The following is a 15349-nucleotide window of genomic DNA, read 5'->3' on the forward strand; positions in this document are numbered from 1 at the left end:
CTAGCAGGGCCTCTCTCCTCTCCTGTGCTAGCCTTGCCTCTTTAAAGCTCAGTAGCCACCCAAATAGGAGAGCATCCCCTTTTAATCCCCTGTTAGTCCGATACCCTTGGAACTAGAGTCCAATGTCTGGGATGAGGAAATGGCCGAGTGTGTACAATACTTGCCACACAAGCGTGGGGACCTGAGTTTGATGCCTAGAACCTAAGTAACAAAGCCAGGTATGAGGCAGGCTCTTGCAATCCCAGCACTGGGGAGATGGACACAGGCAGACCCCCTGGCTTGCTACCCAGCCAGCCTAGCTGAATTGTCACTCTCCAGGCCAATGAGACACTGTTTCATAAGAAAAGTGGAATGACACCCGAGGAGCCACACTTGCAGAGGACCTTTGGCCTCTACATATGTGTGCACACACGTGCCAGCACCTGCATAGACATGTACTCTGACATACAGATTGCAGCATCTGCACACAGGGCATACCCTCTGTGATCACACACCTTTAATCTCCGAATTAGGGAGGTATATAAAACAGGAACAGGGTCTCAGAGCTGGCATTCATTCTCCAGCTATGCTGAGGATAGGAAGACATTGACGTCTCAGGTATCTTTAGCCTCATTGAGGAGAGCGTAGCAGTCTGAGTGAATCTGAGGAGCAGTGAAGTCTAGAGCAGTTTGAGGGTTGCCCCTTTGGTCTGAGTTGAGGTAGAAATGAGATAGTGACCAGCTGCTTTGCTTTTCTGCCCTTCAGCTTGAAGCTTTAACCCGAATATCAGTCTCTGGGTTTTTTTTTATTTTTTGTAGTACAATCTTCTTAGCTCTCCCCAGACCCACTCCATACCCCTGAGGTTGCCTGACTGGTTTGTGCTCTTCCAAATACTGCTGAATGCCCAGTGCATGGCCATGCCAGGACTTGAAGCCACAACCTCTGTCCTGAGGTCACTTGTGTGTTTTGTCTCTACCCTGTGAAGGGACAGCCTCTTAATGAAGGTGGGAAATTTCCACAGCGTTCACCACAATCCAAACAGGAAGTAACGGAGTCCTGAGAGGTGGAAATATACAGAACTAGACTCAGCACCATCTCAGTGCTAACACATGGACTTAAGAAAACATTGACATGTACTACACTGTATGTGGTCAGCTATCCAGCCTGTTTACACTGAAGAACAGAAGGCACCATGGTGGGCAGAGAGACATCTGTGCTTCATTTTGTCATACAGTCTCAAAGACCCTTTTCACAGGCCGAGGGCAGGCAAAACTCAGTGTTTCCTGTCTTCAAATTTACCCTGGTTTGCAGATTTGAGGGTGTCTTTTATTATACTAAGATGATGATTTTAACTATGGGTCTAGGGGTTATAGAATGTTCACCTAGCACGCATGAAGCCAGAGCTACATAAAGAAGTCATGGTAGTGCACACCTGTCATCCCACGACTCAAGAGGTAGAAGTAAGAGAATCAGGTGTTCAGGTTCATCCTCAGCTACATAGTCGGTTTAAGGCTAGCCTGGGACACATGAGATTATCTCAAAACATTTTTTTAAAGGTGTTTTCATTCTTGAACCAATAGCAAACTATGAACATTCTTTGTAGCTGCAGTCTCAGTTTCCCTGTCTGTAAAGAGAACATGGGATTGTAGACTAGAGGCTGGCAGCAGGTCAGAGTAGGGGGAATTCCATGGAACGGGAGAGGCTGGGACTGCAGATGTGACCTCAACTTTGACCATCTCCAGGCAGAGTCTGCCCTCTCTGGTGCAACCCAGGCCTTGCCTCTCCCTCTTGCCTCACTTCAGCCATGCAACACACCCCTCCCCATACCTGTTTCTCTAGCATTTGAGTCTGCAACATCTGCCACCCTCCTGTCCCCAAGACTGCCCTTTGAGAGTTCTTCCTTGGAAGGTCTGGTGCTGACGCTTAGTGCCCTAGGTTCTCCCAGCCCCTCTTTGTACCCAAGGCAAAACAAGGATCAAAAAGATTCAATGACTTGTCCTGGCTCACACAGCTGTGATTGACAGAGCCTGGATTAGAACACAGGGCTGTCAGGGATGGGTATTTGAACCCATCACACACATCCTCTCCCAGAATTAAAGCAGAGGCAGTAACTTCTGCTCTTCCAGAACTGAGACAGGAGTGGTGTCAAGATGGCAGATGGGCTGCCAGAGGGGGAGCCAACACAGCCTGGGGCTGGAATCACAGGGTAGAATGGTGACAGTCCCTCTTTCAGGGAAAGCCACCAGGGACTGAGGTTCCTTGTGGGCACTGAGTAGGGACAGTCTGTGTGTTCCTTCTCCTCTATAGACTGATTTTTATCTTACATGTAGAAGTGTTCTGCCTGCATGTATGTAAGTACACTGTATGCGTGTCCAGTGACTGAGGAGGCCGGAAGAAGGCACCAGACACCCTGAAACTGGCTACAGGGACGTTGTAATCTGCCATATAGGTCCTAGGACTCGAACCCAGGTCCTCTGCTAGAGCACCAAGGGCTCTTTCCTGCTGAGCCATCTCTCCAGCCCGCTTGGGTTTCTTCACAGCCTTAGACTTCCCCGTGTGCCCATTCATCTCTTCTCCTGTGACAATCACCACACCTTCAACATGGTCTCTCTGGGGAACAGAGGTGACAGCTGCACCCGGATTCTGGAGCTCATGATTTCCCCACCTTCAAGCGACTGTTAGTCCAGATCACCCCCTGCTCCCCTTGTCATTACTGACAAGTCCATTTCTCACCCCAGGCCTTGGTTTCCTCTTTGTAAAATGGGGCTGGGGCTTGTGGTTCGAGGTCATTGCTGGTGGAACTTGAACTGATGAGAGTACTGGTCAGGCACCAGACCACTCCTTGTGTGTGACTTAGACCTGCTGTGTTATTTGCTGTTTGTTGACTTTGAATGTGTGTCAACATGTCCCTTACCAGGGGAGTGATCATCTCCCTACAGGACCCTGGGAGTTCACACATGGGAGGACTCAGGACAGCACTGGCAGATGGAAAAAAGTCTGATCCTCTGCTCTCGCTCCCTCACTTGGTTTTCACACATGCCTGTGAGGTGTGAGCCTGTGTGCGGAAGTGTGCTGTGCGCATGTGCATACGGGGGGCTCACATTGATGTTGGGTGGTTTCCTCAACCACTCTCCACTTTATTGAGCTCTCAGTGATCCAAGAGCTCAGAGCTTCTGGTTAACAAGCCGGCCAGCTAGCCTCAAGGATCCCATCTCTGCCCAGCCCTGTCCCCCACCCCCATGCTTGGATTACAGATGGCTACTCTGCCCACATTTTCCAAACTCCTATTCTCACCCTTACATAACAAGTGCTTTATCTACAGAAATGCCTCTAGTTTTCTTTTTAACAGTCTCTTGTCAATTATAGCAATTTGAAATAGTGCTTGATATAGGCTGGGCATGCAGCAGCCGTTAATAGGCTGTGGTTGCTTTTGTATTGTGCCAAATGTTAGCTGATGGGAGTCACCACAGCCTCGATTCCTTGCAACATGCATTTCTGTGTCTTGCAGAAGAATGATGTCCTCCATCTCAAGGGGGATCTTGCTGCTGGTAGGCCTGTGCTGCCTGGTCCCCAGCTTCCTGGCTGAGGATGCCCAGGAGACAGATGCCTCCCAGCAGGATCAGGAGCACCAAGCCTGCTGTAAGATCGCTTCAAATCTGGCAGACTTCGCCTTAAGCCTGTACCGGGAGCTGGTCCATGAGTCCAATACGACCAACATCTTCTTCTCCCCCGTGAGCATTGCTACAGCCTTCGCTATGCTTTCTCTGGGCACCAAGGGTGCCACTCACACCCAGATTCTAGAAGGCCTGGAGTTCAACCTCACACAAATAGCAGAGGGTGAGATCCACAAGGGCTTCCATCACGTCCTCCAGACCCTCAACAAGCCAGACAATGAGCTTCAGCTGACCACAGGCAATGGCCTGTTCATCCACGACAATCTGAAGCTGGTGGCGACGTTCCTGGAAGAGGCCAAGAACAATTACCACTCAGAAGCCTTCTCCCTCAATTTCACAGACTCGGAAGAGGCCAAGAAAGTGATCAATGCTTTTGTGGAGAAGGGAACCCAGGGAAAGATAGTTGACTTAGTGAAGGACCTTGACAAAGACACAGTTCTTGCCATGGTGAATTACATTTTCTTTAAAGGTAAGATGACATAACCAGCTCCAGCTGATTCTCATGGAGACACTCATCCATGGTTTCTGAGCTCTCACTCTGGGCTGTGTCACTCTGTCCCATCACATCCCTGACTCTCCAGTGGGTACACTCTGTCATATTTTAAATCATCAGTAAGTTTGGGAATTGTCAACCATCAAATCCACTGACCTCTTTGAAGGACTGACTGTCCTCGTGCTCACTGAAGACCCCGACGAAGGAGTCTCAGAACACGAGATTCTTCCCCAACCTCAGAACCAAGTGTATCTGGTGGTATGAAGAGAGCCCTGCTCCATGAAACGTATTTTGAGCAGCTCTTTTGCTGCACACCAGTATGAACTCTGGAAACATGGGCTTAAATTTTGCTACTGCTGTCTTGATGTTGGACAAGCCATTTTACATGTTTGGGGTACGGCTGTCCATATGGCCAGGGACAAAGCTAGCCAACTGCTGTGAGGTGATGAAAGAATTAGTAAATACAGTATACACAGGGACGGTTTGGATGTAAGCACTTGATCAACTCTCCTTGACCCTAGCCACAGCCTCCTGCCTGGAAGTGGTTAGGTCAGGATTCTATGCTAAGCACCTGTACCCCAGAGAAAACATCTGAGGAGGGTCTGGGAGTCAAAGTCAGGAGCTTCTCTGCCCTTCGTGGCTCCTTTGCCTCTAAGCAGAGTCTTATGGAGCAGAATATCAGGCCATGGTCAGCATAGCTCAAGTCCTGGCTCTTCTGTGACAAGGGCAGATGTTAACTCCTCCCCAACCTCTTCCTATCCAATAATAAGGCAGGGTTAGGGCTCCTGATTCCATGCTCCTTCTGAGGGCCATTATGGTGGATCCCTGAGGGCCTTGCCTACTCTGCCAGCATTGGTGATGGGTCCCCGAGACCCCTACCCACTCCAATGACCTTGATGGTGTTCTTACACTTGAAATGGCCATCTACACTGAACCCATAGATGTAGAAAGGGACTTGAGGTGTCCTGAGTGACAACTGAACTCACACTTACCAATGAGCATGCCACCCTGATAAGAAGCTAGCAAATAGAATTGCTGTCAAGATTTCCACTTATAACCCCAGGTCACCTTTCAGTAAGCATGTAACACATCTAACAGGTGAAATGCTTTCTAGACAATGGGGATGGTAGCTGTGAGCTTCTGTGATCTGTAAAGTGTGAGTCCTTTAGTCCCAAGTTACCCTCATCAAAGTCCCTGGGCATTTTGAAGTCTAGTAGTGGTCCCCTGTGAAAAGTCAAGGCCCTGGGTCACCACTTCCCTGGCTGAGCCCTCTTCCTACTTCCTACTTCCCATACACTGCAGGCAAGTGGAAGAAGCCCTTCAGGGCAGAGAACACTGAGGAAGCTGACTTCCACGTGGACCAGAGCACCACGGTGAAGGTGCCCATGATGAAGCGCCTGGGCATGTTTGATGTGCACCATTGCAGCACTCTGTCCAGCTGGGTGCTGCTGATGGATTACTTGGGCAACGCCACTGCCATCTTCATCCTGCCTGATGAAGGCAAGATGCAGCATCTGGAGCAAACTCTCAACAAGGAAATCATTTCCAAGTTCCTGGAGAACAGACACACAAGGTGACTCCCCAGACAGAGACCTTTCCCTGAGTGTCCAATCCTGACCCAAAAGTCACAAAGTGCTGCCAGAGGGTGGACTCTATCCCAGGGCCACAGTTTAAGTGCATAACCTTGAGCTAAAATAAACCTTCATCTCAGACAGTGCCAGGTAGAGTCTGGGGAGGGACAGAGCTCCTGGTGAGAGAGCCCAGGCCCTGCTTTGGAGGGACTCCCATCCCCAGAGGACATAGTATTTTCTAACCCACAGCCCAGGGCTGCAATGTCAGCAGCGCTAGCATACATCATGACTGAACTAAGAACCAAGACTGGTCTCAAACCCTGGCCACAGCTGATGGTAGAGATTGAGGTGAGAAGTTTATAGGAGAGCCCAGGATAGTCTGCATGGACAGCCCTAAACAGCAAGGGGCCAGCAATAGAGAACCCTGGGCAGGTTTGCAGAAGGCTCTGTTCGTCTGTCACTCCTCAGTGGGGCTCCAGGTCCCAGCAGTCCTAGGGTCTTCTCCCCAGGTCAGAGGACCTGCTCTGAGCCCAGGCTCTGCTGCCTGTAGGATAAGGAACCCTGTGAGCTTCTGGCAGGCACGAGGTTAGGTGTGGCTAGAGGTGGCTTCCCTGCTGCCCAGCCTGGCCTCTGCTTTGGCCATAAAAATGCAGAGAGCCATACAAGGCTGGGACCAGAATAGGTGACAGATCCCAAGGGCCACTAAGATCCTGTTGGGACCTCCTCTGGCCCTGTGAAAACCTAGAGCTGAGCCATCAGCCCTGGGAGTGTGGGGGAAATGTCACTCTGCTGCACTGGCCCTAGCTCCCCTGAGAATCAGATCCAAGGGGTATCCGTGGCTTGAGAGGAGGGCATAGTGTGACATGGTTCCTCATGAACACCCTGAATCTGCCTGAAGGACTTCTCAGAGAAGGTGGCACTCACTTGAGGGGCTTTCCAGGAGCCAATGTGATTGATCTCATTATCTTATGCAAGACAGAGGCTGTGCCAAAGAAAAGCACATCAAAAAACGCTTTCTCATCCCGCTGTGGGTAGTGGCATGTTCAGTGGGAGAACTGGCCAGAAACAGTCCCACAACAGGGTGGGTCTCAGCAGAACCCAGAGGTCCCATGAAACTCCTGTAACTTTAACTCATTCCTGCCACCAGGTCAGCCAATCTACACTTCCCCAAACTGTCCATCTCGGGAACCTATGACTTGAAGACAGCCCTGAATGCGCTGGGCATCACCCAGGTCTTCAGCAACAAGGCCGACCTTTCTGGGATCACAGAGGATGCTCCCCTGAAGCTTGGCAAGGTGAGATTCCCTGAGCGTGGCCATGAATCTGTAGAGCAGCATAGGTGTGGGTTAGCACAGCACAAGGCTGGCGAAGAGGGAGAGAATCTGGGCTGAGCTCTTTCTGAGGACTCTCGGGATTCACCCAGGCAGGGTGTGGTCAGGTGTCAGCTGGGAGGGTGGATGGAATTATGGGGCCTTTCCTGAGGTGCTCCCCCAAGCCTTTGTCTCCAGTTTATTTATATTCATGCAGAGACTTAGGTCTGGTGACCTCAGAGAGTGTTCAGGGGCCACCTCTGGCATTTAGAATAACCAGTGAACGGCCAACGTTGAATTTTGAGTTCAACCAAACAGGCCACCGGTTCAGAGAAATGAAAGGCAGTTGAGAATGGACAGGGCATTCCAAAGAATCTGGGCATTGAAGGTCATCTTCAGAACCCCTGTGACAGTATGTTCACAGCTCCACACCGGAAAGGGGGCGCTTGTGCAGAGGACATGAAGATCCTGCCCTTGTGAAGCCGTGGCCTGCACCAAGGCCATAAGAGATGGAATCAGGAAGGGAGAGTGGAGGAGAGTGGGACCAAGACTGTCAAAGACAAAAAGACAAGGAGAGGCCTCAGGCAATCACCATGCAAGGGGGACTTGGGGAAGACCAGGGGGACGTGGAGGGAAACACGTTCCCTAGTGACATCCTCTCTGGATGAGGCCCACAGGAGCTCTTGCTCCAGCCAGGAGTGACCGTCACACCACCTCTGACAAGCCTTTGCTTCTCTCTCCACAGGCTGTGCACAAGGCTGTGCTGACCCTTGATGAGAGAGGGACAGAAGCTGCAGGGGCCACAGTTTTTGAAATCATCCCCATGTCCGTTCCCCCTGAGGTGATCTTTAACAGCCCTTTCCTTGCCATAATATATGATAGACAGACTCAGAGCCCCCTCTTTGTGGGAAAAGTGGTGGATCCCACACATTAATCACCATTCTCAGTCAGATGTCATCTTTTCCGGATTGGGTCCCTTCCCCAATGACATTAAACACAGGCTGGCCTGGCCCATGCCTGAGTGCTTCTGCAAATCCTCAACTCTGTGGTTTATGTGTCTCTTGAGGCCTTGAGTTTGTTATGGACTTGAGGTAACAGTGTGTCTTGGTGTCCCCTCCATCCATGCAAACAGGTTGTAGGCAGAGAACCACAGCTAAGATCACAGACTCTGGTCCTGGAACCACTTGTTCTCAAAAACATGTTATCTCTGGAAACCTAGAGGGGCCATGTGGTTCACACTCAAAGACCTAGGCCTAGTTCACCAAGTGCCCATGTCCTCTACTGACTTCTCAACTTCTGTTCTATGCCCCTGGCTGGAGTCTCTGCCACTGTCAGAGGGGCCACACCCCATGGTGATCCCGTCAGGCTCCCAGAACTGCCAGCTCGGGACCAGGCTCTTAGCTTCAGCATCTCTAGGTTCTATCAAGGCAAGGTCACATGCCCCTCTTATTCTACCCTGTTACCTCACCACAACTGGCCCCTCCATCTCACCTGGAGTTTCCTGAGAATGGTTGGAGGAGATTGTTGGTGATGGGTGTTATATGTCTTCCTGGAATATGTGAAAAAACATCTACTCACTCCAGACATGGTACTAATGATGCCACTGCACCCAGGTCTAGCTTGATGAAGCAGTGAGTTTATTGGGGTAATTTGCAGAGCATAGATGACCCGAGGGCAGCGCATCACTGAAGAGCACCACCACCCCACCCCCACCCCCCACGAGCGACAACTCTTGATAGCTGCATCTTGGGAGCTCCCCGTACAACTTGCAGGCAACTCCACAGAAGAGTTTCCTTTCCTCAGCTATTGCTTACTGCCTCCTTATGGTCAGGGAGAGGCTTGTAGGTCAGGAAGGAGCTTATAAATCTCCTCATGGCTTTCACAGGCTCCCTGAGTCGTGTTCTCTACTTCCTGTCGTATGTGAGCCTGTCTCTTCTTCCTCTCTTCTCCCTCCTTTCCCTCTCCCTCCTCCCCCTCTCTCCTTCCTTCTCCTCCTCTCCTACTCTCCTCCCTCCTCTGTCCTCCCCCTCCTTCTAGAAAAGAACATTTCAGTTCAAAAAAAATACCTACACAACAAAATAACTAGACAACACAGACCTCTTCCTCCAAGGAGCTAGGACAGGACTCCAACCCACTCCTTGTGATTTCTTCCCTCTTGTGTTTGGGACAGGGGCACACATCTCCTAGAAGCTTCCCCTCCTCCAGTGAGTAGGATGGGTGTCCCTGGTCTCAGCTCTGTCTCCATCTCACATACATAGGCATACAAGGCCTGATTCTACCTATTCCATGTCTCCCATCTTCATCCTTAGTCATAGGACCATGGTCTGTGGATGGCTCTGGATGGCCATCACAGGGGCTCCTAGGCTGTGGGACAGAGCCTACTTCTTATGGACCTGTCATGTCCGGTCTGCATTGGCCCCATGCTGCAGGGGCCATCTATTCCAGACTGATGTCTTTGGGGCTGCAATTGGAACCAGCCGAACAGCCCGGGTCTGACCCTGAGTGGAGGAGTGTGGACTCGGGATAGGCTAACTACCCAATGGTGTTAAAGATGAGACAGAGGCATCTGGTCATAACAGGAGGGCAAACAGTTGATACTGAAGGCCACAGTTTATTGTTCCATCATCTTAAGTAACCATCCAAAGGTGGGGGTAATGGCAAAAGACATCTATTATGTATATAGGGCTGATAGCAGATATTTCCCTTAATTCTAGAGACACTCTTTGCAGCACTTATTCAAGCCCTCAGGTACCCCACACCAGCACATCTCACTAGCCCTCGGGGTGGGTATAGACTTGCTCTGGCCCTAGTCTTTTTTTATTCAGAATAAGAGTCATTCCCCACCAGGCCATCTGGTGGTAATCAGCCAACACCTAAGAGACAATAGAATTTCTGAGCTCTCAGAACTCATGGCCAGGTGGAGCATATTTCCAAAATATTACATGGGCCCCAACATGGACCCCAGGGTTTCTCCATGGTCACTCCTGCCTGACTCTCTATGGTGTCCAAGCCCCATCTCTTCCCTTCTCTGTCCACCCCATGGCCTTCTGGGGATAGTCACATCTCCAGAGCTGCGGCAGGAGGCTGTCTTGAGAGCTGCCCTGGTCACCAGGCCACATGGCCCCAACAACTGTAACAGCCAGAAGTCCACTGGATGAAACAGAATGGACCTGTTGTCCGAGTTCCCCAGAATGCTCCTATCCTGGGGGTGCCCTGCCCACTCTAAGCTGCCCTAGGGGTCCTGCTGGTTACTCTCAGGATGAGAGTGAATAGAAAAACACAAGGTTGAGCCAAGGGAGTTTCCCGTAAGTATTAAAGGTCACAACTCTGCAGTTTCACATGGTTGAGCCTATTATTGGGTCCTGACTGTTGACTGAACAAATGACGTATTCACCTTGGAGGCTGGGGACTATAACCTCCTCAGTTGCTTCTGTTGACACAAGTTCCATCATCACCAGAAAGGCCCCAAACCCCAAGGCTCTGATGCCATGTATTCTGAAAATACTTGCTGTGTGACCTGAGTAAAGTTGGCAGACTTCTCTGAACCCTGCTCCTCATTACCGACAACCTGAATTTGAACTGGGAAGAGGTTTGGTTCAGGAATTGCTTTCCTAAAACCACGAGAGCAAGTTGGGGTGTCAGCTCTGTGGCTTGCGTTTCTGAGCCCCTGCAAATCAAACAACATGATTGACACCCCAGCTTTTTCTCCTGTAATCCTATGACCACACCACAATCTTGGGTGCAGATGGGCTGTGCTCTCATTCACCTGAAGGGACCAGGGCTGTGCTCTCATTCACCTGAAGGGACCAGCTCCCCATTTCAGCAGCCATAACAGCCGAACATGTACTTGTCTGACCTTGTCTTAGTCACTGGGAGGTCAGATGCCTGCCTCGTGGCAAGGAACCAATCAGAAGTTAGCTGGTGGTGCTATGCTTTACGGCTCTGGGTGTGCTTTATGGACAAGTGCACAGCAACAAGAGCACAGCAACAAGAGCATAGCAACTACCCTGGGAGGGCCTATGGGCCATAACAACAGTTGACCAATCAACACACGGCAAACCCTTCAAGCCTGGAGGCACACCAATCCTGAGCCTGTGCGTACCCCCTAGACACTCCCCTTACGCTGCCCTATAAGATCTCTATGAAGTGGCTTTTCTAGCCATCCGCCATGGTGGATGGATGAGTGGCCGGAGCTAACATGGGGTTAACAACTTGTAATAAAGTCTCTTGCGTGTTGCATCAACTGGACTGGACATTGAGTTCTTGGGGGACCGGCCGGATCGTGGAGACTCCTCACCTCGAGGGTCTTTCACACACAATCTGCAGAGCCTGTGGGAGGCTGCTTCCCTCCTCCTAAGTCATGTAACTAGTAAGTAGCAAAACCAGTTTCCCGGAAGGCACCAGGTCCTCCAAACTGCTGCCCCTTAGTCCACCCTGGCTGCACATAGATCTAGTCCCTCCCCATCCTGGGAACTGTGCCAGGACTTCTGCCTGCAATGCCAACCTCTGGGAAAACGGTGTGGCTCCTACCCCCTGTCAAGCAGCACTGTAAGGTGTTTTCTGACCCACAGTGAAACAGGGTAACTGAGCTGCCATGTATAACCCAGAATGTGGGTCTTCTAGTCCCGGGTCAAGCTCCCCACTATCCACCCCGCCCATCCACCCAGCATCAGAATGACCAAGTGCACACTGGTCCAACTACCTTCTGTTTTACCCTGATCGTTTGTAGTTATGGTAAGTGATGCCATTTTGGTCTGCTCTGCTTTCCCGGAGCCTCTTGTAGGAGTTCAGGCCAAACCCATTAACTTCATTATTAATCTTCAAAACCAGTGACTGACATTTGCTCAACAATAAGCACAGACATGTGTTCTGTCCTGGGGTCAGAAGATGGAGGCTCAGGTCACCCTGGAGGAGTACTGCCCTCTGTCCATGGGTATCAGTCAGTACAGAACTTGCCGTGGGGTCTGCATGTGTCTCACACTCCTCTGAGAGGCCCGAGACACAAGCAATGGCATCTGACCACCAGCAGCACTCCAGTGCACCCTGCAGGCAGAGCGTGGTTATTGCAGCCCTGGACACGTTTACCAGGAACACAAGTAAACAACTCCATGCCAGCAGCTCCTATTCATACAAGCCACATCTAGGAAGTCACTACAGGACTCCGGGAAAGGTCCTCTCTCCAAGGCAAGCTCCCTCCCCAGCAAGGACGCAGAAACAGCTGGGTCAGGAGACACACGCTACAACATTAGGAGGCGGGCAGTGTGGAAGAGAAGGCTCAGGGTTCTTGACTTCTGTGTCTCTGGGTTCACATTTGTAAATATATTGGTATCTGTTCTTCAGTGCTGCCATGAAGCCCAGCCCACAGCTGGTGCAGTGGAGAGATGGCGCATGTCACTAGCACAGCCAAAGCTCTACTTCTCACAGACATACGTTAGTCATTCTAACATCTGTTCAATCACAAATGAAACTCAAATGTATCCATTTTTTTTTATTTACTTTGTCTCCAATGGCTGGCGCTGGCCAGGATCAAGAGACCCCACAGGCAGCCTCTATAAGCAGTGGATGTCCTCTAAGTGTCACTATTGATATTATTACACTGTCAGTGTCACATTGTCACTTGAGGAGTGATTGGTGAAACTGCCTGCATTGAGATGTCAGGCAGGAATGGAGGGAAATGAGACCTCCCTCATCCCATCTTTGTGTCACCGGGATGGCACAGCTCTTGACTCCTCCCACTTGGGGCTAGTAAAGTAATCAAGAATTCAGCCTTGATTCTTGGTCAATCACTGAGGTCTAGGTTCCTTGTGGCTATAGCACAATCCAGCCCATGGTGACTGTGCATCCGGGATCTATAAATGCCACTCAAGGACATCTATCTACCCTACAAACCAGAACCTGGATGGTGACAAGATCTGAAAAGGATGATGAGAGGGGCTGGGGAGACAGTGAGGCACTTTCTTCATAAGATGGTGAGTGCTGTGGTCCCAGCACGCACAGAAAAACTGGGTGTGGTATAATCCCAGCACTAGGGAGATAAAGATATCCTGGGGCTTGCTGTCCAGCCAGCTGGGCTTATTTAGTGAGCTCCGGCTTCCGTGAGAGACCATCTCAACAAAATCAGACAGAGAGGAAGAGAGGACAACACTCAAATGTTGGCCTCTGTGCGCATGCACGAACGTGCGCGTGCGCGTGCACAGACACACGCACAACACACACACACACACACACACACACACACACACACACGCACGCACGCGCACAGGCTGAGGACAGCTGACCATAAGGACTTTGTTAGGACAGGCTAGCAATGCAGGCAGGGTTCAGGGCCAGATAGAGGCCACACAGAGTTTACACCAGGGAGGGCAGGTGCCTTGATCCCTAGCTACCCAAGTGCCTTTGCTCTCAGCAGTCAAAGACACTCTATCAGAACCGACCTGCTGATCGTGTCTTATCTGGGAACTGAAGGAACTGAATTAATGAAAAGTTAGAGATAAGAATGGATCTAAATTCCATTGTTCTGCCTTCAAAGAAATCTCACAGAACAAACCAAATCAGGGCAATGCATGAAGCAAAACCTCAGCCAGGATTGTCAGAGTAAATGCTAGGAATTAGTAATATAATCGCTTTTGTTCCTGAGGTGTGATGGTTTTGTTTTTTTGTTTTGGGGGTTTTTTGTTTGTTTTGTTTTGTTTTAGTTGGTGGTGGGAGGGATCTTTTAGTTAGTTTGGTTTGGTTTGGTTTTTGTCAACTTGACAGGATCTGGGATCATCTTGGAGTGATTCTGAGCCTGTCAATCAGGGAGGCCCTAGGTTAAGTTAACCATGACAGGAATTCCTGTCAATCAGGGAGGCCCTAGGTTAGGTTAACCATGACAGGAATTCCTGTCAATCAGGGAGGCTCTAGGTTAGGTTAACCATGACAGGAATTCCTGTCAATCAGGGAGACCCTAGGTTAGGTTAACCATGACAGGAATTCCTCTCAATCAGGGAGGTCCTAGGTTAGGTTAACCATGACAGGAATTCCTCTCAATCAGGGAGGCCTTAGGTTAGGTTAACCATGACAGGAATTCCTGCCTAAATGAGGGTGGCATTCTGTGACATGGGTGAGGGTGATCACCTAGAAGACTGCCAAGTTCAGGCCCTGGCATGAAAAAGGAATTGAACTAGGAAAGACAACATGCAAGCCACAGAAAAAGGGAAAACAACAGTCATAGATGCATACATATGTTCATACAAGCATACATACATACATACATACATACATACATACATACATATGAAAGACCCCCAGACCCCTAAGGGCCTCAGGATCCCGAGGAGCCCCAGAGACTCAGAAACCAGACCAAGAGCTGTAAAAGCAAGAGGGTTTATTGAACGAATGCACATTCAGGTGTCAGCAATATCGGGAAAGCTGCACACCCGATATTGGTGTGCAATGCTCCTTATATAGGAAAAACCCGCAGATCAGCATACAGGCAAGGGGTACAAAGCGATTGATTACAAAGTGATTGATTACAAAGAATGATTTCATATTAACGAGGTCACCTAGGTGTGACCTGGTTTTCTACAAAGGAAAAACCATAGAATGTACCCTGGAAGGTCCTTGATTGTCTGCTGGCCAGTCAGGTGTGACCCAAACAGAGTTGTCTTGGCGATTGCCCCCGTCTAAACCATAGGATGTGCCCGGGGCTGGGGCCACCTTCCTTGTAATGGGCCAAGGCCTGTGGGAACCTTTTCCCTCTGTGAACTAAAATCTTTCAAAACTTTTTCTCTCAGTAAACTAAAATCTTTCAGTAGGATGGCTAGCTGACTTGGTGCCAAAGGGTTGATCTCATTAATCATGATCCCCCTGAAAGCAGAGAGTCAGACAGCCCTCTTGCCTTGCCTGTGGGATGTCCTCACCCCTCTTACAGTCTCTGTGTCTTCACTGGTAAGTGTAAGCATGGAGGTCCCTGATGTCATGACATTCTGTACAGGTGCCATTGTCAGGGTGGTTTGTGTCGTCATGTTTGTACACCGATTTAAAGCAGGGATGCAGAGGGCACAGAACAGTTGTTCACCAACCTAGACTAACACATGAAGATGGTGGTGGAGATGGGGGCGTGTCAAAGGCTCCTGCCCCAGAACATTTGGGCTGCTGTTCCAGATGACACAAACTTGCTGGCTTTAGGTGAAAAAGGAAACTTATTCTGACACAGTTCTCAAGACACAGACCAGAAATTACATCAGAGGAGGAGGGGGGAGTAGGGAGAGGAGGAGGGGGGAGTAGGGAGAGGAAGGAGGGGGGAGTAGGGAGAGGAAGGAGGGGGAGTAGGGAGAGGAA

At 50.2% G+C, this 15349-nt stretch overlaps 1 protein-coding gene across 1 annotated transcript; it reads left to right on the forward strand.

Moving 5' to 3' along the window:
• The first annotated feature begins 3491 nt into the window (after positions 1–3491).
• On the forward strand, positions 3492–7961 carry Serpina1 (serpin family A member 1). Its single transcript, XM_035444836.1, has 4 exons — positions 3492–4122; positions 5449–5719; positions 6865–7012; positions 7773–7961. Exons 1-4 carry the CDS (start codon positions 3492–3494, stop codon positions 7959–7961), a joined length of 1239 nt encoding a protein of 412 aa, XP_035300727.1.
• Positions 7962–15349: the final 7388 nt, after the last annotated feature.

This window comes from Cricetulus griseus, chromosome 5 (genome assembly GCF_003668045.3).
Source record: "Cricetulus griseus strain 17A/GY chromosome 5, alternate assembly CriGri-PICRH-1.0, whole genome shotgun sequence".
Classification (NCBI taxonomy): domain Eukaryota; kingdom Metazoa; phylum Chordata; class Mammalia; order Rodentia; family Cricetidae; genus Cricetulus; species Cricetulus griseus.

What these genes read in the sequence shown, in the direction of transcription:
- Serpina1 (XM_035444836.1), top strand. Translation starts at nt 3,492, where the DNA reads ATGATGTCCTCCATCTCAAGGGGGATCTTGCTGCTGGTAGGCCTGTGC. An exon ending in GAATTACATTTTCTTTAAAG is followed by an intron (nt 4,123 to 5,448) that starts GTAAGATGACAT and finishes CATACACTGCAG; the next exon opens with GCAAGTGGAAGAAGCCCTTC. An exon ending in CTGGAGAACAGACACACAAG is followed by an intron (nt 5,720 to 6,864) that starts GTGACTCCCCAG and finishes TCCTGCCACCAG; the next exon opens with GTCAGCCAATCTACACTTCC.